Source organism: Chenopodium album, chromosome 19 (genome assembly GCF_948465745.1).
Source record: "Chenopodium album chromosome 19, dcCheAlbu1.1, whole genome shotgun sequence".
Lineage (NCBI taxonomy): Eukaryota > Viridiplantae > Streptophyta > Magnoliopsida > Caryophyllales > Amaranthaceae > Chenopodium > Chenopodium album.
The window spans coordinates 4,333,181-4,356,460 of record NC_137852.1 but is presented as its reverse complement, the minus strand read 5'-3'; the positions used below and the strand labels follow the sequence as shown (position 1 = coordinate 4,356,460).

At 32.5% G+C, this 23,280-nt stretch overlaps 2 protein-coding genes across 2 annotated transcripts; one reads left to right on the top strand and one right to left on the bottom strand.

Moving 5' to 3' along the window:
• The first annotated feature begins 2,722 nt into the window (after positions 1 to 2,722).
• LOC145593835 (uncharacterized) lies at positions 2,723 to 12,037 on the top strand. The gene is made up of 21 exons (XM_081650204.1): positions 2,723 to 3,086; positions 4,170 to 4,246; positions 4,377 to 4,446; positions 4,716 to 4,796; positions 5,204 to 5,278; positions 5,546 to 5,647; positions 5,733 to 5,870; positions 6,844 to 6,909; positions 7,003 to 7,146; positions 7,242 to 7,332; positions 7,829 to 7,987; positions 8,964 to 9,060; positions 9,272 to 9,456; positions 9,546 to 9,875; positions 9,957 to 10,203; positions 10,295 to 10,579; positions 10,659 to 10,745; positions 10,917 to 10,949; positions 11,030 to 11,089; positions 11,190 to 11,332; positions 11,456 to 12,037. Exons 1-21 carry the CDS (start codon positions 2,836 to 2,838, stop codon positions 12,020 to 12,022), a joined length of 3,288 nt encoding a protein of 1,095 aa, XP_081506330.1. The 5' UTR covers positions 2,723 to 2,835; the 3' UTR covers positions 12,023 to 12,037.
• Positions 12,038 to 19,809: 7,772 nt separating this feature from the next.
• LOC145593833 (uncharacterized) lies at positions 19,810 to 21,464 on the bottom strand. Its single transcript, XM_081650202.1, has 2 exons — positions 20,793 to 21,464; positions 19,810 to 20,097 (listed from the first exon to the last, which is right to left on the bottom strand). The coding sequence occupies exons 1-2, from the start codon at positions 21,462 to 21,464 to the stop codon at positions 19,810 to 19,812; spliced, it is 960 nt and encodes a 319-aa protein (XP_081506328.1).
• Positions 21,465 to 23,280: the final 1,816 nt, after the last annotated feature.

The window sequence follows — 23,280 nt, the reverse complement described above, 5'->3', positions numbered from 1 at the left end:
TTCGAGTTTGGATTTCTCTCACTAAAAATTAAACAATTCTTATTGTGTAAAGATCTAAAATTTTTAGGATTAGGTGGAGTCCAATAATTCAGGAGTGAAAGACCTTTTTTCTATGCTCATTGTGTTTTTTTGACATGTCTAGAACAAAGTTAATAAAAGGCGGTATTTCAATATACGATATAGGTAGCAAGTAATTATAGTAATAAACAAAATTTCTTTCATTATACCTTTGTTGACATCCATGTGTTAATTAGTACGTGTTTGAACATCTTTCTAAATTTGTTTCCTAAAAACCTTTAACATATATACTGACATTAGATTTACCACATTATCTTATTTGATCCCTTAAATTTATGTATGAGTAGAATGTGTGTTTCTTCTTTTTTGAGTTTGAACGGCCATTAAATTTTGATTACTTATAGAGTTGGACATGAGTCGAGCCAACATAAAATAGCTTCTGATGAGCAAATTCGATAACCAATTTTCTACAGTCTCTATCAATACTTACCTCCAAGTACTCTAAAAATTGGAATATTTAATTGGGCTCTAATTAGAGCTTCAAATCACCCAGGAACCCTAAGTCTAACAATATCGCACTTGACTTAGAGTATAGATCGTAGCATGCATCAAGGTACCATGTTACACTCACGAATTAGATGAACTTCAAAGTTGGCTGCCTGACTTAAGAGTATAGACCACTAACTACCATACCATTATGCATTTTAGAAACCAACTAGTTATTGGCCCGGGCGATGCCCCGGGTCATTATAAATTTATTACTTTAATCGATCTATATATATTTTGGCTTGTTTGTCATTGAGAGATTAAGTGGTGGTTTTTTTTTTATTTTTTTATTTAATATGATAGCTTAATTAGTTTGTTGCTTGTATGAGTTGGTTTGATTATAAGAATAATTTTTTTACATTAAAATAATCATAAAAATATTATAAATCAAATCTTTATAAATTTGATGTCAAAATATATACGACTCCATAATGCACAAAAATCTTTTACTCTATGATTACAATTTTATGAGTTAATGCACAAAATAAAAATGGAGTAATGTTTAATTTCTTACAAACTTTATTATTATGTAATTATTAAGGAGTTATAGTCCAATTCAAGGGAAATTGTCATGCCATGCATATGAAGAGTTTATCAATTAAATTTAATATTAATACATGAAAGTTAATGCATAGAGTTTTTCAACAATTAATGCTATGGTATGATTTGGCGACGACACATCATATGCCAAATGGCAAAATTGTTGATACATGGCAAAACATCATGTCTTGTCATGAGTTTTAATATATATATTGATTGATTTCATTAACTTATTGTATATAAACATCCGTAAATTACTTTTCAATTATAGACTTTTTAGTAGCTTCAACAACAAATTCCAATACTTCGTATTACAAATCAATGAGTTACTCAACTAAAACAAGAAATGGACATGGAGCGGTGGGATATATAGTGGGTGGCGTCAGTCGTCTGATCACTCCTCCTTAACTCCTTTTCAGTAGATCTGCATGAGTTTTATTATGGAAGCATGCTACATTGGAACATTCGTTGTCATACTTATTTAACTTCACTCCATTTTTCCATTTTGTTTTTTTTGTAAAAAAAATACTTTCTAAGGGTTCGTTTGGCATCGTTGTGGTTTTCTGTTTTTTGGTTTTTTGTTTTTTAAAAGTATATTATATATGTCACATAATGAATCAAAAAATATATAGACTTATTAAAATCATGATAATTTTGAAAACTGACAACAAAAAAGTGGAAACACCTTTTTCTTGTTTCCTGTTTTTGGTTTTCAAAAAAACAGAAAACTGAAAACCAATAATGATGCCAAACAAGGCCTAAATAATTTTGATTATTTTTTTTTTTATTTTTTAAAAATCTAAGCATCCTTCGAGTCACCAACCAAAGCCCAAAGGTGGCAACCCCACTGATTTAACTTCGTGCCCCTTCTAAAAATTTATTGATTTAGGTTCGCTTCAAATAATAGATCACTTTCTAAGTTTTGTAAATTAAAAGGCTTATTATAAAATTACTTTAAATAATCCTTTTTTTAATGAAAGTAAAAGTTACTTTTATAATTCTTGTTTTTTTTTTATTAAAATGAAATAATATAGATTTAGGAGTCATAGGTCAATCCAATTCAGATTAACAGACAAGATCCTTTGAGAGTGAGAGCAAAGGGTAAACGAATCACATGCTCAATGAGTACCCATTCAGGTTTACATTTTATAAAAAAGGAACTCCTTTGTTCGGTAAGGATATATTGTCAACATAGTTACAAGCTCAATCGTATACCGTACACGTGCAATGCAATCAACGTAAACACATGCAAATGTGCAAGCTTTATTATTATTATTTTTGTTAACAAGTTTATTTAACTTGGCCATAATTCCATTTTAAAAACTTAAAAACTTTATAAAACTTGGCCACAAACAAATCTTCAAGATTCAAAAACTTTATGAAAGTGGTGTATGAATAGATCACACCCTCAACTTCTCTAGAATTGCCTTCAACAATTTTGCTTTTGCTTTCATGATTTTATTTATTTTTTTTTTATTATTTTTTTATTTTGGGGTCACAAAATAAATACACGTCTCCACACAATGGCCCCACCTCCACGTGCCCCACACAAAAACCCTCAAAGGCCTCAATCAAAAACATACGAAGAATATTTTTATTTTATCTTTTTTTTTCAACAGAAATCACCACAAAAAATACAGCTATTGATTCGCTCAAACAAGATTCGTCCTTTATTTTCTTTTTAATATCGATCCATTTTCTTGGGTTTCATTTCTCTGCTAAATTTCGAAAATGGAGTCTGATACGGCGTCGTTTGATGGGTCTGAAAAAGTTTCCATTTTTAGCAATAACAAAACAACCACCTTCGAAAAAACAGAGGAGAGAGAAATGGGTGACCGGGAACCGGTAATTGACCGGAAAATTTCCGGTATTGGGAACAAATCATTGTCAAGGCAGTCATCGTTTCGGAAGGATTTTGAGCATGCTGCTGCTGAGACTTACCTGATTACCGGACTTAGTTTCAAGCTTCTTCGCTATCTTGGGTATTTTTTCTATTTTTTTAAATTTATTGATTTTGATGAATTGTTTGATTTCTGTATATTATTTAATGGGATTCTGTTAGATTATGTCTTACTCGTACTATCTTGTAATGTCCGGAAAAAGTTGTCACGTGTTTTGAATGATGGGAGCCTAAGTCTAAGGAGTGCTTCATTTATAATGTTGCCATTATATTCACTTATTCTGTTATTCAGTGTTAGTTGTGATTTTATGATGGATTGTGACCATGTAAGTATGTAACATGTTATTTTGTATGTGGGTCTTGGACTACTCTTGCTCAACAGACTTTTCAATTGGATTGTTGGGTAATTTTGTGAATATATGATTGATTTGGGGGTACTTCCTGTGAAGTGGGTTAAATATTTGGTTGTGTATTGAGACAACAAGAGAATTATGGTTTTCATACTGGTAAATAAGGCTATGTGATGTGCCTATGAGTATGTATCAGTAAACATGTATTGGTGTGAAGTTGGTGAATGGAAGAGATACCTAAGGCCATGGTTATGAGCTAACATAGGTATTTTAAGTGAATAGACATCTTGGGGTTCTTTGGATAATTCGTCGTGCTTTGGAGAAATCGGGAAATAAGAAAGTTGGTACATGTAGTGAAGGTAGTGTACAACTGAGTGGAGAAAAGATGTGTGATAATGGAAAATTTTCATTTAGAGGTATGTTTAGTTGATCACTAATTCACTACCAATGTGTGACTTTTTTTCCTTTTCGATATAGAAAGGCTTTTTAAATGGTGTGGTATTCCACTTAGAAACAATTATAACTTTAGAATTTGAAAGTCAAACAATGGTGCTTGATTGTCATGAGTATTGGATATGGAATATAAAAAAATAGTTCAATTATAAATAAACTTCTCGAGAGGATGCCTTCTTATTTGGGCTTGATTTGTTGTTTCGTTGTTACTATCTTGTACTTGGTATGACTTTCATGATATTGATATGCATGTTTGAATTGAATTTTGAGCTCTCTCTCTTTTTTTTTAATTTTTTTTTTATTTATTATTATTAAAAAATACTTGAGTAGTAATTTTGGTGTCTAATCATTTGCTCGTTCAGGGTAGGCTACCGCTGGATCACTAGACTACTTGCTCTTCTCTGTTATGCCATGCTACTTTTACCTGGTTTTCTTCAAGGTAAGTTGATTGTTATGAGTAAATGCAGCAATCAGGTTATTTCTAGTAAATTGCAAGTGTTTACACTTAACATTACTTATTATATTTGTGTAATATTATTATAATGAACTTCAATCATTCTTTTTTGCAGTGGCATATAGTTACTACTTTTCGAACCAAGTACATCGTAGTATTATTTATGGAGATCAACCAAGAAATAGGTATGTCTTCAGTCTCTTCACTTTATGTTGTTGTTTGTCTTTGGTTGTGACTTGTGACTCTTGTAAGACACGTGCCAACAGCATTAGGAATCATTTTGTTCTGTAAGTACAGTAGAGGTCATCTCAAATAAATGAAGCTTAGGACTGTGCTTTACTCTTTATCCTAATTAAATTCCTTTTTTATTCACCTATATATGTATTAGTTCTTACTACTAGTTCTTACTACTTTGTTAGTTTGTTGTCATATGGATGTGATTGTCATAATGCAGGCTAGATCTTTATTTACCAATGGGTCCTGATGGAAAGAAACCAGTTGTGATATTTGTCACTGGGGGAGCATGGATTATTGGGTGAGTAATTTGTCTAGAACTCACTTTGAGCTATATCATTATTGTTATAATTATTTTTTGTTGGAAGAGGAAATTCTCTGTTGTTTTGGTAACATTAGTTCATGTGTCTGTATCAGTAAAGGTTTGAATCGAATTTGTAGAAGGCTCATGATTTATGCTCTTATTGCTCTTGTGTTTTCGTCTAACAAACAAATGGATCTTAGAAGAACTTCATGTGTACAAGCTCTATTACTATCCAATTTCATGAGATGGAACATTGAGACTCTGCTACAAATTTTATTTAGTTTTTCAAAAAATTATAATGTTGTTCTAATCATTCAAGCTTGTCTAAAGTAATTACTGGTTGGGATATTTCACATGTGCTTCCTTAATCATTCTTTAATCTCTTCCACTTCTTACCGATTTAGGTACAAAGCGTGGGGCTCCCTTCTTGGATTACAATTGGCAGAAAGAGACATCATAGTGGCCTGCCTTGATTATAGGTAAGGATTTTATTTGTAACTGTATATATGCTGTGCGATGACAAACATTAATTTATCCTTCCAATTTGTTTAACCGACTTGTTGTTTTGATTCAGCTATACATCTTACTAAGATCACTTACATTAAAGAGAAGTGGGAACAATAGGCTATAGCCTTTTGCTCTTATGTGTTAAATTTGTGCGTGCGTGTCTTTTTTCATTTATTTATAGATGTTTCTAACATGATTGATGATTATGAGATATTCATACTACCAAACTTATTATGCAGAAATTTCCCTCAAGGAACCATCAGTGACATGATTAAAGATGTTTCCCAGGGCATCTCATTTGTTTGTAATAATATTGCCGCTGTTGGAGGTGATCCTGATAGGTATTTGAGTTAAAATTCTATTTAAAAAATTTCAAGTTTTGCTTCTTGTCATATCGTTAATTATTTCTGCCTTTTGTGGACACAGAATTTATCTCGTTGGGCAATCAGCTGGTGCACATATATCAGCTTGTGCTCTGTTGGAACAGGCAATCAGGGAGTCACAAGGAGAGAGCTGTTCTTGGAGTGTTTCACAGATAAAAACTTATTTTTCTTTATCTGGCGGGTATGCACTGATCTAAAATTTTTCAATTTAGTGGTCATTTCTTATCATTTTCAAGTCACTTTAATGCTTCTTATGTTCTGCTTCCTATGTGTCAAAAAAAAAATAAAAAAAAAATAAAAAATGTTCTGCTTCCTAAATGCTGATTACATTTTATTGAAGTTGTGTTATCCCATAGTGATTGTTCTAACTAGCTCAATGGAATTGTTTTAGTGAATATGTTGCATTATTGCAAATTTTTAAATATGACGATTCTAGATCACTGAAAATACTTCACATGCATTTCTGATTAAAGTACATATCATGATATCACTGTTTTATGTAATTGTAAACTTCGTAGTAGAAAGTGCCCAAAGGGGCTGTCCTTACTTGTTGCTAGCTAAGCAATAAATTCCAGCAAAATGTCCTAAATTACAACAGTAATAATACAATTGAGTAATCCTCGTCTTATTTTCTAAATAAAAACAAGGTTATTGACTAAGGGCACTAATGGCATGTTATAGATCACCATACGGCCCAACCCATCCAAGTGTACATCAGTAGGTTGACAAACCGTAGGTCTACAGTCAAGAAACAGGAACCGATGAAGTGAGGAAACTTCAGAGAGTTGCAACCTCAAGTTGCTAGGAGATTTGTAGCCTCAAGCTACTACCATTTATAATCGTTCAACCATTAGCAATCAAACATTCAAGCTTTCAGCCTTAATTTACTGTTATTTGTGCTTAATTTCAGGTAGAGAAATCTGGTCTATTACATGACATTTTGAACTCTATTAATTCCTTAGTTTTAATTTTTAAGCAACTAGTTGGATTCACAGTAGACTACTAGAGTATGCCTACCTGTTAATGTGGTTAGGAATAAAAATTGTGGTGATATAATTCTTTTATTTTCATAGAATCATAGATTCATTTTTTCCTACAGATAATATGAATGTCTTACATTTTATCTAAAAATCTCCTCTGAATCTTGGGAGTAGGTTTAACTTGGTGAATCTGGTTGATCACTTTAACAATCGAGGTCTCTATCGATCCATATTTTTGAGGTATTTCTTATTTAAGCTTTCTATATTTTATTTAATTTATTTTTCTGTTTCTGTTTGACATCATAATGTAATGGATACTGGATGCCCTTTCAGCATTATGGAAGGAGAAAGTTCTCTGAAGAAGTATTCTCCTGAGCTTCGGGTACAGGATAAAAGCATTGCAAAGGCCGTTTCATTGTTGCCCCCTTTCCTTTTTTTTCATGGAACTGAAGACAAGTCCATTCCTTCAATAGCCAGGTCTATAATATCTTCAAGCATTATTAGTGTGATTTGTTGTTGACGACTGTACAATTGTACATTGACTCTTCGCTATTGATCATCTTTGTGTGCAGTGAAAATTTTGCAGATGCTCTCAAAAATGCTGGTGGTCATGCTGATCTGATTTTATATGAAGGGAAAACTCACACTGATATGTTTGTTCAGGTTGAAACTTTTACTCCTTTTGTTTGTCATACTTAATGTACTGGCACATTTTTTCCAAGTACATGGCATTTCCCTATCCAAATTGGAGGGCATTTTTGGGGTAAAATTGGCGCAGAGTGGATGTGGATGTATGAGTCCACTCTGTGCATGGCTTATACTTATCCCCTGGTTTATACCAGTCATACTTATACGACTTAACTTTAATGAACACTAGTATGAATAACTTGAAGCTTTTTCTGAAGAATAAGCCCATTCTATTCAGTGTACCTGACCCAAATCCGGCCTATTGATGCACTTGCATCAACAACAAATCACTTTTTCCCCCATCTTTCAGTGTGTTCTCTGTTTCTCAATAAATTCCAGAAATCCTGTATAGCTTTAAACAAAAAGCATAGTAACAGAACCTATGGTTAGTCACAAAGAAATACTTTATAAGTGTGTGTGTGAGTTTTAAGGAACCATGTGATTCCTTAACACGATACTATTAATGATGCAGGATCCATTAAGAGGCGGTAAAGATGAGTTGTTTGAGCATTTGGTTTCTGTCATACACGCAGATGATGAGGAAGCTCTGATGAGGGATGCAAATGCTCCACCCATGAGACGCCTAGTCCCTGAGATATTGGTGAAGTTAGCCGGGCAAATAAGCCCTTTCTAGACATTATTGTTCGCAAATCAGGCATCTACTTCCATGGCTTATTGGTGTGCCTCATACCCATTCTTTGTTACTGTCGTTATAATTTCTTCTGTATAGGATTAGGAGCTTATTGCATTCTTTATTTAGTCCATCATTTATTGGTAATGTAGTTGACAATTATTTGTTAGTTTAACGAAATTTTGTAAATTCGAGTATAATTATATTTCATGATCCAAGTTCAACATAATACTGATGGTCGATATATACTCTATACTGCTATACTGCCTATACATCTTTATGGGTATTAACACACTATGCTTGCCAAAGATATAGGCTCATAGGTTTGAGCCCGGGAACAAAGAAACTTAATAATTGGTACGCCTACAGGTAACATGTTACGACAATCATCAACCAATACTATAACGTCTATAACCAGATAATTTTACAATAGCTACAATAAAAGTGTTGTAATTACCTCTCGTTTAGATTTAGACCGTTTATTTTTAACCTTCAAAATATTGGCGGCAAACTATAATTTATATCCAACCGTTGTCTTCTAGTCCTCAACGCGGCAACTCCATTCATAAAATTTGTTTAATAGGCAAAAGAACCAACGGTGAATCTATTATTATGGAGTGATGGGTAAAGATGATTGTTTTTTTAATTTTTAATTTTTTGTGTGTGTGTGTGTGTGTGAGAGAGAGAGAGAGAAGAAATGAAATCAGTTATTGACTATGAAAATAGTGGTTATTGAAAATCAACTCATTATCAATTAATTAATTCAAAAAATTAATTTCCTCAAAAAAAATATTATTAATGATAAAATCAAGTTAACTACCCAACATTTAGTTTTCAAGAAAAAAAACAATACTTCAACTTGTAACTGTTTATTTCCTTGTTCATTTTTACTTTTGCATTCAATCTTCATTCTCTTTGGCATTTGTGTAAGCAATAATATTCTTATGACTGATTGTCAATAACTTCTGTTTTACTCGTTGATAATATGTGCAAGGTGGGCTGCTATTGGATTACTAGACTACTTGTACTTCCTTGTTTTGTCTTGCTTCTACTTCTGCCTGGTTTCATTCAAGGTATGGTACGACACCCCATCCCAAATTAATTGCCATGTTCTCGCGTTGATATTGTAACTTGAACTAGTAACGTAACAAAAAAAGTCTGGATGGAGTTAGTATTAGATGTAGTATATGCAAAGTGTTAGTTGCTATATGTATATGTATCCTTTATAATTAAGTGGATTTACTAAGAATTTTCTGAGAAATGTGCATTCTTTCTTTGTTGCAGCCGAACCATGGAAAAGTTTTACTTCTAGACTAGGGAAACCTCTGATTGTAGATGATGGAATTGTATATTCTTGTTCTGAGAAATTTTTGTATGCTTTTAAAAGCAATGGGTCTATGGTTTCGAGTGTACACTTGAATTATACGTGCAATGGCGGCATTGCTCCGGTTTATGGTGGAAAAGGGAAGGTAAATTTTATCAGCCTTTTTTAGTGAATATGCAAGGGTTTTATGAATTGATGACTTGCAATAACCCAAACTTGTCAAATTGTTTGTAGGTGTACATCATTGCAGAAAACAAAGTGTTAAAGATCAGTACTTTGACTGCTGGGACTTCTGATCCAACAGTTGAACTTTTCTTTGGTAATGAATCAACAGGAGAAAGATCAGATGAAATCCTTGGACTTTCTGCAAGTATGCTAACATCTTCTGTTTACATTAACATAAGAAATAAAGGACTCTTTGCATATTCGTTGAGAGGGAGGCTGCGTTGGAGTGCTGTACCGGTGATTAATCAGTTCGGGTATTTTCAAGGTTGCAAGAATAAAGTTACAGACTGTTATTTCACATCACCTCCCATTATTGATAGTTGTGAGGGCAGTGTATATGTAAGTAATCTCAGATCAGTCTTACACAGTTATGTCATTGACAAGTTTTTGTTAAGTTTTTGTGTTGGATTTGGTGTGCAGATTTCAAATAATGAGGGAGAACTCTATTCTATATCAGCTCGTAGTCCTCATTTTAAGTGGATTCAGAATTTGAGTTCATTTGACAAAGTATTTACTGCCACTCCAGGAAACAATGGCTTCCTGTATGTTACAGTTCCTGCTAAGGCCATTGTACTCGGCTTAGATGCTTTTACAGGTGATATTTCATGGGAGATTAATATTGGACCGCTAAGTTCTGCAGAGCATTTACCTGTAGTTGATGCCAATGGTAATTTAATTTGTCATAAAATTTGTTTCTAACAATTGATTATTTTTTGTATTTGATTTCTGTAGTATGTGTTCTTTTGAAAACATTGTAGGGTGGGTATCTATCGGTTCACTTGATGGATTCCTTTACTCCATCTCACCAACAGGGATCCAAAAAAAGTTCTCTAAGGCGTCTCCAGTGAACTCCGTGATTCAAGTCAGTCCTGTTCTTGATTGCTCTGGCTATGCAGTGTATATATCACAGACAGAAATGGAGGGTAAAAGCAGCCGTGTGATCGATAATTACACATTTGTTTCTGCAATGAAACCCAAGAATGTTGTTTTTTCATTGTTGGTTCCTGCCACTGAAGCTTTCTATTGGTCGGACATGTATCCTAGTAAGGTTTTCACTTTAGAACTTGCATTTTGAGAACTCTTTTCCGATCTTTAAATCACTGTGTACATCAATTAACGCAGGTGAATTTGCATCAAACCTTTCACGAAGTGACCTGAAAAAGTTTAATCTGAACGAGGAGACTGTCCTTGCTTTTATTGCTGCAGCAAGTAAGGATCATAGTCATTCTTTTGCTTAAAAGAATTGTTGCACAAAATTAATTAATGGCCTCGAGTTGATATACATACTAAAGCTCTCATGCTGCCTGTTCTACTTCAGATTCTGCTAGAAATCCTAGAATACTCTTGAGTGATTGGTTGCACTTTTATATTGTGATGCAGAGATCGGAAACCCACTTCCATGCAGGAGCACCAGTATTTCATCTGAGACACTCATTCTTTATGCCTTCAAATTGCATATTTCCAACATAACTGGTTTATGTTTCTGGTTGCAGATCTGAGGCTTGCATTTAGTTGCTCCGAGCTGAGGCCCAAGAGCATCAGTGTTTATACAGGTAGATCAGTTATATTTCATTCAGTATGTATTAGGAGTCTTAAGACTGGAAATTGATTAGTGTTTAACATTAATCGGGATGCTTTTCTCTCTTTTCCTAGGAAACGAAAGAGCCATACTTTTATTCTTGCTGTTTGAAACCATTATCTTGGTTGCGTTGGCTATAAGTGTACGATTCTGTTGGATATTTTGGCATAAGCAGAAGCTCCGAAGTCAAGATCTTGGAAAATTCCTTGATAAACGAGTAAGTCTAGTATTAGTAATACCCTGGTTCTATTACTATTAGCCAATTTCAGAACTACAAGATTAAATCCTGGAAATATGAATATGCAGTGGAATTCTGACATGCTGTTTTATTTTTCTCTAGCAATCACTGCGGCTTAAAAAGAAAGAGTATGATCAGACGATTTCAGAGCTAGAGCAGAAGGCAGCCAAGGAGGCAACAACCAGCAACTTTTTGGAAAATTTGAGCAATCTAGTACGAGAAAGAGAAGGCATCGAAAGGAAACTCTCAACAACTTACAGCTTAGGAAAAGACAGCACAAGTTCACTGTCAAAACCTGCACTTCCAATATATGATAAGAAAGCAAGAAGCTATTCTTTTCAAGGGTTAAAGACCGAGAATGTTACTATCTTTCACACATATAGCAGTACTTCAGGTGAAGAAAGTGGTCAAGAAACAAATTCCGAGCATGATTTGCATACTGAAATAGAATTGGCTGCTAAAGATCTGAAGGGGAAAGCAAAGGCAGATAAAGCAAATGAAATAAGCTCTAGTGAAGATAACAGTGAATGGGAAGACTCGTATGACAGCTCTTCAAGAACAAGTTTAGGGTCTAGACGCTTTCATGATGACTCTTTCCATGATGTGAACAAGGTTCAAAGTAGGGGTGAAAAAGCATGGTTGTTCAGGAGAAGAAGGTCCTTGTATTAATTTAATATGCTTTACAAATCAATTTTTACATAATTATAAAGAGTGATCAATACATTTTTTTTTTTGAAACCAAGTAGCGAGCTAGTATTATTGAATAGTAATAAATCAGCCAATACATAAGGTTGGACCTCACGGATCGAAGGCAGTGATCAACACATGAGACCAACTAACAATAGACAAGGAAGTAGAACAAACTAACACAGTTAGGCTAGACATTACTTAACTATATTTATAAGCAACATAGAACAAAGTAACATATATAGTTAAGCTGGTTAAAAAAAAAAAACATATATAGTTAAGCTAAGATATTAGATATTTAGATTTCCTAATTATTATTAATAGAAAGCATTTAATTAAAGTATGTAGCTAGCGTTGAAAGTTCCTATTGGCAGCTTGAGCAGCATTCTGAATGGCATCAGTCTTTATAATTTCGCCACCAGGCCCCAAAACCTCTAAATTTCCTTAAAAAGCGTGGATTATAGTCTTTAATTTTGTAATTTTTTTGACCTTTTTTCGCTTTGAAATTAAAAATTGCCAAGTTGTTTACCATGGTCCCTAATACCCTCCAAGGTCAGTGGAACCATCCTATATGCCCTTAAACGGTCATTTTACCCGTTCACAGCTTGAATGATTTCGTAAAATCAAGCCTACCACGGACGTTTATAACAACATATAATGATCATATGTGGTTTCAAACATAATTATATGACCCTGAGATATATCCCTTAGGGTCTCAAGTCATTTTGCCACCGGGCCGCGAAACCTCAAAATTTCCTCAAAAAGCGTAGATTATATCTTCGATTTGTAATTTTTGGACCTTTCATCGCCCGAAAATAAAAATTGCCGAGATATTTACCATGGTCCCTAATATCCTCTGGGAGTCAAATTGGGTTGGTGGAACAGTCCAATATGCCCTTAAACGGTCATTTTATCCGTTCACAACTTATAGTGATTTCGTAAACTCAAGTCTAACACGGACGTTTATGTCAACATATAATGATCATATGTGGTTTCAAACAGAATTATATGACCCCGAGATGTATCCCTTACGGTCTCAAAACTTTTCGCAACCGGCACCCGAAAACTCAAAATTTCCTCAAAAAGCGTGGATTATAGCCTTCAAAATTTTGTAATTTTTTCACCTTCTTTCGCCCGGAACTAAAAAATGCCAAGATGTATACCATGGTCCCTAATTCCCTCCGGAAGTACAATTGGGTTAGTAGAACCATCCAATATGCCCTTAAACGGCCATTTTACTCTTTCACAACTTGTAGTGATTTCATAAACTCAAGCCTACCACGGACGTTTATGACAATATGTAATGATCATATGACGTTTCAAACGACATTATATGACCCTGAGATGTATCCCTTAGGGTTTCAAGGCTTTTCGCCACCGTGCCCCAAAACCTCAAAATTTCCTCAAAAAGAGTGGATTATAGCCTTCAAATATTTTGACCTTTTTTGGCCCGAAAATAAATATTACCGAGATATTTACCATGGTCCTTAACACCCTCCAAGAGTCCAATTGGGTTGGCGGAACAATTCAATATGCCATTAAACGGTCATTTTACCCGTTCACAACTTATAGTGATTTCGTAAACTCAAGCCTACCACGGACATTTAAGACAACATATAATGATCATATGTGGTTTCAAACGGAATTATATGACCCCGAGACGTATCCGTTAGGGTCTCAAGGCTTTTCGCCACCGGGCCCCGAAACCTCAAAATTTCCTCAAAAAGCGTGAATTATAGCATTCAATTTTGTAATTTTTAATCCTCTTTTCGTCCCGAAAAAAAATTACCGAGATGCTTACCATGGTCCCTAACATCCTCCGGGAGTCCAATTGGGTCGGTGGAACCATCCAATATGCCCTTTAATGGTCATTTTACCCGTTCACAATTTGAAGTGATTTCGTAAAATCAAGTCTGCCATGGACGTGATAAACAACATATAATGATCAAATATGGTTTCAAACGGAATTATGTAACCCGAGATATATCCCTTAGGGTCTCAAGGATTTTCGCCACCGAGCCGTGAAACCTCAAAATTTCCACAAAACACGTGGATTATAGCCTTCGATTTTGTAATTTTTTGACCTTTTTTCGCTCGGAAAAAAAAAATTACATAGATGTTTACCATGGTCCCTAATATCCTACATGTGTCAAATTGGGTCGGAGGAACCATCCAATATGCCCTTAAATGGTCATTTTAACCGTTCACAACTTGAAGTGGTTTCGTAAAATCAAGCCTACCATGGATGTTTATGACAACATATAATGATCATATGTGGTTTCAAATGGAATTATATGACCCCGAGATGTATCCCTTATGGTCTCAAGGCTTTTCGCCACCTTGCCCCAAAACCTTAAAATTTCCTCAAAAAACGTGGATTATAGCCTTTGATTTTATGATTTTTTGACCTTTTCTCGCCCAAAAATAAAAATTGCCGAGATGTTTACCATGGCTCCTTATATGCTCCGAGAGTCAAATTGGGTCGGTGGAACCATTTAATATGCCTCTAAACGGTCATTTTACCCGTTTACAACTTGTAGTGATTTCGTAAAATCAAGCCTACCACGGACGTTACAGGTAACATATAATGATCATATAACGAAATTTTGTAAATTCGAGTATAGTTATATTTCATGATCCAAGTTCAACATAATACTGATGGTCGATATATACTCTATACTTACTGCTATACTGCCTATACATCTTTATGGCTATTAACACACTATGCTTGCCAAAGATATAGGCTCATAGGTTTGAGCCCAGAAACAAAGAAAATAATTGGTACGCCTACAGGTAACATGTTACGACAATCATCAACCAATACTATAACGTCTATAACCGGATAATTTTACAATAGCTACAACAAAAGTGTTGTAATTACCTCTCATTTAGATTTAGACCATTTATTTTTAACATTCAATCTTGAACTTTCATAATATTGGCGGCAAACTACAATTTATATCCAACCGTTGTCTTCTAGTCCTCAACGCGGCAACTCCATTCATAAAATTTGTTTAATAGGCAAAAGAACCAACGATGAATCTATATTATGGAGTGATGGGTAAATTTTTGTGTGTGCGTGTGTTTCAGGAGAGATGAAATCAGTTATTGACTATGAAAATAGTGGCTATTGAAATTCAACTCATTATCAATTAAATTAATTCAAAAAATTAATTTCCTCAAACAAAAAAAAACAATATTAATGATAAAATCAACTTAACTACCCAACAGTAGTTTTCAAGAAAAAAAAACAATACTAACGAGAAAGTCGGAGAGTAAATTACAGAGGGAACAAAGAGTATTTATCATAACTAATTGTGTTACAAGCCTAAATAGGTTGTTATTCTAAGAACTAAAGAACCCTATATACTACAAATTATCATACACAAATTAAATAGTCGAACAAAAATTATTAAACTAAAGAAGTACACAAACTAGCGAACTTGGGCATCATATCACCCGGGTACACACTAGTTTTTCTTTTAAACCGGAAAAATAAAAATATGCTGTACTCTATTACTCATTGTTTTGTATGAATTGTGTGTTTTTGAACATTAATAGCATTATGTATATCCATTGAAAGTTATATTTCAGTATAGTACAAACTACTTCGTACAATACTAAGTACATAAAGTAATTAGATGAAACTGAATTGTCATAGACATTAAAAGCACTATGTAGTTTCAATGAAAGCTACATACTGTGTATATGTCATATAGTACATACGTCATACTCTGTAGTAGATTGTAGATAGTACTTCTTAGTTCTTATAATACAACCTCCGTCCCCTTTTGATAGTCCCCTGTAGACATTTTTTACGGGAATTAATAAATACAAATAAGAATAGTTAAAGTACATTGAAAAAGTAAATTGACATTGGGTATGCAAAAAAGTTAAGAGAGAAAGTAATAAAAGTACATGGAAAAACAAAATTTACATGGAAAATTTAAACTTGCACAAATATTGTGGCAAATTGGAGGGAATTTTAGTAAAAATTTAATATTAATGGTTGTTGAAAAAAGCAAATGGGTAAACATTTTGGGACTAAAATTTGTCCATAAGAGACTATCAAAAGGGGACGAAGGGAGTAGTAAACAATAATTTAATGTGGATAAGAACTAATCTGCAACAAATAAATGAGAGTTCTTTCCTAAATATTGGATGGTGAAAATTTTTTATTTATTTATTTATTTATTTATTTATTTATTTATTTATTTATTTATTTATTTATTTATTTATTTTTTGATGTGAAGCAAAGTTTTTCATTAATTTAGGCAATCAGCTTGTGCTCTCTTGGAACAGGCAATCATAGTAATTGTTTTATCACTTCTATGGCATATGTTGCATTAGTGTCTAAGGTCACTAATGACATGTAAATGTGTGGTTTAGATTTTGATATTGCAGCAGAGTTAGCAAATTAATGATGAACAAATTATGTTTAAAAAAGGCTTATTTTAATTTACTAGTATCTAATTATTTTGGTCGAGGTTGAGGTAAAAAAAAAAAAAAAAAATGTAGCAAGTATATTGTGTGACGTACTAGTGTAGAATATCATGAACAAGATTAACGTCGGGCCGTCGGCATATGATTATTGGTATGACGTATGATGGTGGTGTGTGAATGAATAACCTTAAATAAACTTTGCTGATGAACAATTTTGTGCAATAGAAATTGATTAGTTGACTAAATATATACTCGTATTATGGAGTACTAAATTAACCGTGGATGGAAACTGCAATTTAGAAAGCAATACTCCATAAAATTTATCATAATTATTACTCTGTACTTAAATAAAAATAAATAAATTAATCTTACATGTTTAAGATTAGGAAAGTCCTTGGTGCATATAAGTCCCAATAACCATAATCAAGCTAAGTACAATTAAGCTTGAGCTATAGTTTTAGATGATAGAAGCTTATTATTGAGCCATAAATTGTTGATCAAACACAAGTGATTGAGACATAATAGTCATAGCACGTTGTAAGGCATATGTTTGTAATATAAAATAATTCCGCACTAGCTTCAATCATGTGAAATGATTTAGTTACAACCGTCAACCAACATATATAATCCAATCAGAAAAACCACTTCGTCCTAAAAATTATTAGCTAACATAATTAATCGATCAAAGTGATGGCAATTCAACTTTATCTAATAATAATACCATATATAATCATATTATAGTTAAGCTATATAGGATTAAACATCTACATACATTGCACAACAGAAATCACAAAAAAGAGTTATATCAAATTCGTTTAAAAAGGGTATAAGGGCATGTTCTCATTGACTGAACTGAACTTAACTTAACTGAATTGAACTGAACTTAACTGAACTTATTAGAGCTAAACTGAACTGAATTGAACTGACTGAACTTATTAGAGCTGAACTGAACTGAAATGAATATTTTATAAGAGAAGGAAATTAGAAGCTGAACTGAATTGAACTTATAAAATAATCATATGAGAACATATATGCCCTAAGATTTTCTTAAAAAAAATAAGGGTACGGAGTATAAGATACAAGTAAGACTTTGGGAAAGTACATATACGTAGACTAATCGTTAGATCATTAAATATCCTACAAATTAAATCTACAATACTAGTTCAGTAATTTGATTAATTGATGATCTTGTGCTAAAATACGAGTATTTAATTAAAACTAATACTCTTACTACTTACGAGTATAACTATAAATATTTTTTTTTTGAACAAACGAGTATATATAACTCTTTTTAATAATGAAAAGACTTAGGGCATGTTCACTTCAGCTTAATTTCAATTCGATTCAGTTCAGTTTAGTTCAGCTCCTAATTTTCTTCTTTCATAAAATATTTATTTCAGCTTTATTTAGTTTAGTTTAGTTCAGTTCAACAAATGTGAACACAGATTCTTACTCACAAATTATGCAAAGATAATAATAACAATGTTTCCCATAAGCGGTATTAATAATGTGCTGTTAATTACAGTACTCATTTTGGTGTTTTTATTTTTTATTTTTTTGACACAACACCAATCCAAATTTAAGGTTTTATTTATTTATTTATTTTTTTGATGCAAAGGTTTTTTTTGTTTTCCCCTAATAAAAACGTAGAAGATCAAGTGGACCCCTAATGTACATATTCCGTCTCCTCTTTTTCTATATAAGTCTAGAGTTCTTCAATATTTCCCCTTCATCTTCAACATTCAACAACTCGAACACAAGGGAAAAAAATGAGTGGTGAATCAATCCAGTAACAATCAAAACCTATCATTAGCGAGTGAAGCAATTAGTCTAAAATATATAGGTATTTATACGCAAAGGAAAAGTATAAACAGCAGTTCAAAAATGAAATTGAGGCTGTAAATGAAAAAATCAAGAGCTCTAGTATTGTTTTTGTGGCTACAGTGGAGGAGTATGAGTACGTAGCTGGTGTACTAGGAAGCAACAGTGAGACCCTGATTAGGTTTACTCCCGGTACTTCTGCGACTATGAAAGATCAAATCATAGAAGCTTCTAAAGATAGTTCTTTTATAGTTATAGACATCTAATTGTGTTAGTGTAGTGTTACTAATTAATGGAGTTGTTTTGTATGCCAGTACTCGTATTATATATGTTAAGTTTGTTTAAATTTAGCTTTTGAGTATGCCGTGTTGTTTTTATCCTTGAGTTGTATATTCTTATGCTAATGATAATGTACCAACTCTTTATGATGTGTTAATGAAATTATTATCTTTATGTTAAAAAGTAGTGTGCCGTTCTTGTTAAAGTTGGTTGTTCCGCCGGAGTTTAAACTTGGTTACGTATAGTAGATAATAATGCTATTCAAGAAAAGTTAATTGGTTCAAAGGTTGTTAGCAATAGTAATAAATCTGTGGTCCTATAACATTATCATGTAAGAGATCGAAGCCGTCAGTGATCAAATGCAAGATGACATGTTTTCGATACAACAACAAGCATTATCGTATGTACATGTGGTTCTGATTTTGATCAAAGTGGTTGCGAGTTTTGGGGGTGGTGGTTTAGGCTATGGAAAGGGGCTCAGGTTGTAGGTGATCTGAGTGGTGGTTTTTTTTTTTACGACAAACTCACAATAATTAAATAGCTAATTCTCTAATAAACAAAAAAAATAAAAAATAACCGGTATCACAGGTTATGAGTAAGTGAGACTAATTTGAGAAGGATAACTAATAGTTAAGATTATTCTAATTTAAACCTTAGTTAGGATTAGAATGGGAGTACAATTTATAGTATGAATTATTATTTGTGTTAATTTTTCCAAAAATTATAAAGTAGCTTTTGGGATTGAATAGCACTATATGCAAATTGACAATCTGATCTACGGATTTGATTTTGAGACAATTTCGAAATAACTTCAATAATAATAAAAAAAAAAAAAAAATGTTGTCATCCATTGTAACTATTTACATTAAAAGCTACTTATATGTCATATGCTAGTATAGTACAATAGTAATTAATAATTGAATATAGCAAATATAAGAGCTCTTACCTCAATATATGATGGTGAAAAAATTTAATAATCGAAACATTATACTCCATATTGATTACAGGCTAGGTTTAATGTCCAAGCAGATTTGCCTTGATCTTATTAGTAAAAAAAATTAAATGATGGTAAATCAAAAAATTGTATCCTTAATGCTCAAAAGAAAAAAAAAAAAAAAAAAAAAAAAAAAAAAAAAAAAAAAACCATTCATTTTTATATATACTACAAATTAATGTAGTTGGAAAACTTAACCAACCGAAATATCCAATCCTCGCTACCTCCGACTCTAATAGTCCTTAAAAATATAATCAAACCTTGTACCTAGTGGTAATTTTGCTTTGAGTTTCTCAGCGCATTCTAATCTATCATCAACTTCACGAGTATATGGAGTACGGAAAGCAACAAATACATATTCAAGTTTTATTGAATTCTCAAGTACATAAATGGCAATCTCTTGGTCAAAACCACGTCCACAATAGCTATCGAGCTCCAATGTTTTCAAGCACTTGAAACGACGTCCACTTTGGTTCACAATTTCTCTCTTAAATGGGATTTTATAATCTAGACCAATAAACTACAAAATGAGAGGATAAATTAGTATACAAAACATATCCCTTGACATACAAGAAATATTAGATAAAATTATAAAATGAAGTCATGTTATATCACGTTACACTAAAGTGCATTTATTTTAAAGTTGAAAGCCACTTGTGTTAAGGCTCTAATTTATATCATTCTCTCTCTAATCTGGTGTTGTTTTAAAGCTCTAACTTGTTTAAGTCTCTCATTTTATCACTTTTTACTAACAATACATTAAAATGTTTTAACTCATCTTACAACACATTAATAGCATACATCATAATGGTTACACAAGTATTATAAAATAGAAAGTCACATGTTTAAGAATCTCATTTTTATTATTTTCTCTTAATTTTGAATTTTTCTTTCCTACGACTACACCTTTAAATCTCTATAAGTATTAGGATATATACAATAATTCAAAAGAAAAGAGGGATCAAAAGGGATATCTTGCCTTAAATCTTAGTTTCTCCAAGAGCGGACATGCCTCGAGTAAGGGGATCCATTTAATGAAGCTTTGACCATAATCAAACGTAACAAAAAATTCCAAATACTTGAGTTTAGATAACGGTGAAGGCAATTCCCTAAATTGTACTGCAATAGAAAAGTCATTCCATCATAATTGCACACATATACAGCAAACTTTACCTCAACAATAGATATTACTTGGTACAAATTAAAGCAACTTACGTGGTCCAGCATTTTTAAACATAGATACTCCAACTGTGAAAAGTATTTGGCAAGTGAAAATGCAAAAGCAATTTCACCAAAAAACACACCTACTGACAACTTGGAGAGTGAGGAAGCATCTCTTATATCCATCATTATTGGCGGACCCAAATATGTAAAGGACATGAGCTTTGGAGTAGATATATCAATGAATTGCATTTTAAAACAATGCGACACTGTTAAATGTCTCAACATTAGAGATGAAGAAGAAGCCCTAATGCCGGCTAAATATGGTGCATATTCAATGCGTAAGTTCTCAAGAAACGGACATGAAATAAAAAGATTTTCTATCACTTCTGCACTTACATTGACGAAAGTAAGACAAAGTGACACAATAGCGTGCTTTAACCCAATCGGCTTACAATGTTCAAATGGAAAAGTATAATAATGCTCTTCTTCTAGATATAAAGGGCCTGATGAACTCAATTGTAATTCAAAAATCTTGGCTCGTTTGGCTATTGCAAAATCTACCCATTTATCAATATGAGATTGGAAACTATCGTTCAAATCAAAAATAATTTTGAATTCATCCATTGTTGCACCCCGATGTTGATCCACGACATGATCAACCCACCTAACAAATTTGGTTCTTTCTTCAAAAACCTTTGAATAATTATGTCTGATTGTTGTCATTGCTGGTGAATCTTCGAAAATTAACCTAGGAAAACGTCCAAGTAATCGGTTTTTCCATTTCTTCGAAACAAGACACTATCGTACAATTTCCTTCGTAGTGAAAAGGGATAATATTGACAGTAATATGTCATCGTTAAGTAATTCCATCAATCTATCATTCACTTCATCATCACCCCTTGCCGCATCATCACCCTAATTAAGCAGTGTCAATAAATAAAATTCAAACAACAAGCCTTAGGGCCTGTTCATATTTACTGAACTGAGCTGAACTGAACTGAACTGATTGGAGCTGAACTGAACTGAACTGATTGGAACTGAACTGAACTGAACTGAATTGAGCTGAAATGAATATTTTATGTGAGAGGGAAATTAAGAGCTGAACTGAATTGAACTGATTGGAGCTGAACTGAACTGATTGGAGCTGAACTGAACTGAACTGAACTGAAATTAAGTAAATGTGAACCGGCCCTTAGTCCTAAATTATTTGGGATTGTAATCCGTATAAAAGAAATTTATTACTTCCGTTCGCTCCTTTTTACACGTTTGACAATGTATTTTATATGACCATTAATATTTTTATTAATATAAAAAAAAATCAAAACGTAACCATGATTAGGAGCAAGATGATGATATAAAAAAATCAAAACGTAACCAATAAAAGAAACAGTGTAAATATTATTATTAGCTTAATTAGGAGCAAGAGTTAAACCTGGTAATTGGAAGCGTTAAAGGCTGAGCAAGTTTTTTTCTCCATATAAATTGCTGCGTAAAAGCAAAATTAATCGAATTGATTAGTGAAACTTGTGTAATTAAGAACAACCCAAAAAAAACATCAAGATTTATACCCGCAGGCAAAAAACGTACAAATATGAACCCAAATAAACCTTTAAAATAAAGCTTTCACTAAACAATGCAAATTTGTGGAGTAGAAATTGATTAGTTGACTATACATATACGAAGTATATAAATAAATAAGCAGTGATGGAAACTGAAATTAAGAAAGAAAAAAAATCATCTTAATAGAAATAAATTAATCTTACATGTTTAAGCTTAGGAAAGTCCTTAGAGAAGAAGGACTGTGATATTTCAACTTATGTAAACGATTGATTTTATATTATTTATTATTATACAGGTATTGATGATTATAGCTAATTAAGAAAGAAACGTGAGAAGTTTTTCTAGTAAATTTTAAACATATTGCAAATTGCAATAGCTAGACAGCTAGTAGCCTAGTACTTTAAAAAAAAAAAAAAAAATACTATCAAATAGTAATAACTTTGTTAGTATTTTTTTAGTGTTACGTTTTAGAGGCAAGAACCATAATTGACGCGGCTATTATGTAAGGCAAAAACAATATAACTTTTATTACTACCTCCAATTAATATTCCTAAGTTGCAACTAAGAAAAGTTGAAGGTAGTATAACTTTTATTATAATAAAAACAAAAAGATAAAAACTTTTACTCCGTATTATATAACAAAAAGATAAAAAATGTATAACTTTTATTATTTGTCAATAAAATAAAAAAATCATTAAGATATAATTACTATATTATATTTTAACATAAATAATTCGAAATATATTATTTTCTTATTATTAGAAAATATATCACAAATATATTTCTCCATATTGATTTTATATTATATCTTTGACAATCTTGGATTTCTAGGTTTGGGGTACGTGGAGATCACCATAGCATAAGGCCCTACTCTATCTCTTCCCTCTATTATTATTATTGTTGATAAATTGAAATTATCTTTAGCTAAAATTAAATTATTTTTATTAAGTTTTTTTTTTTTTTTTTTTTTTTTTTTTTT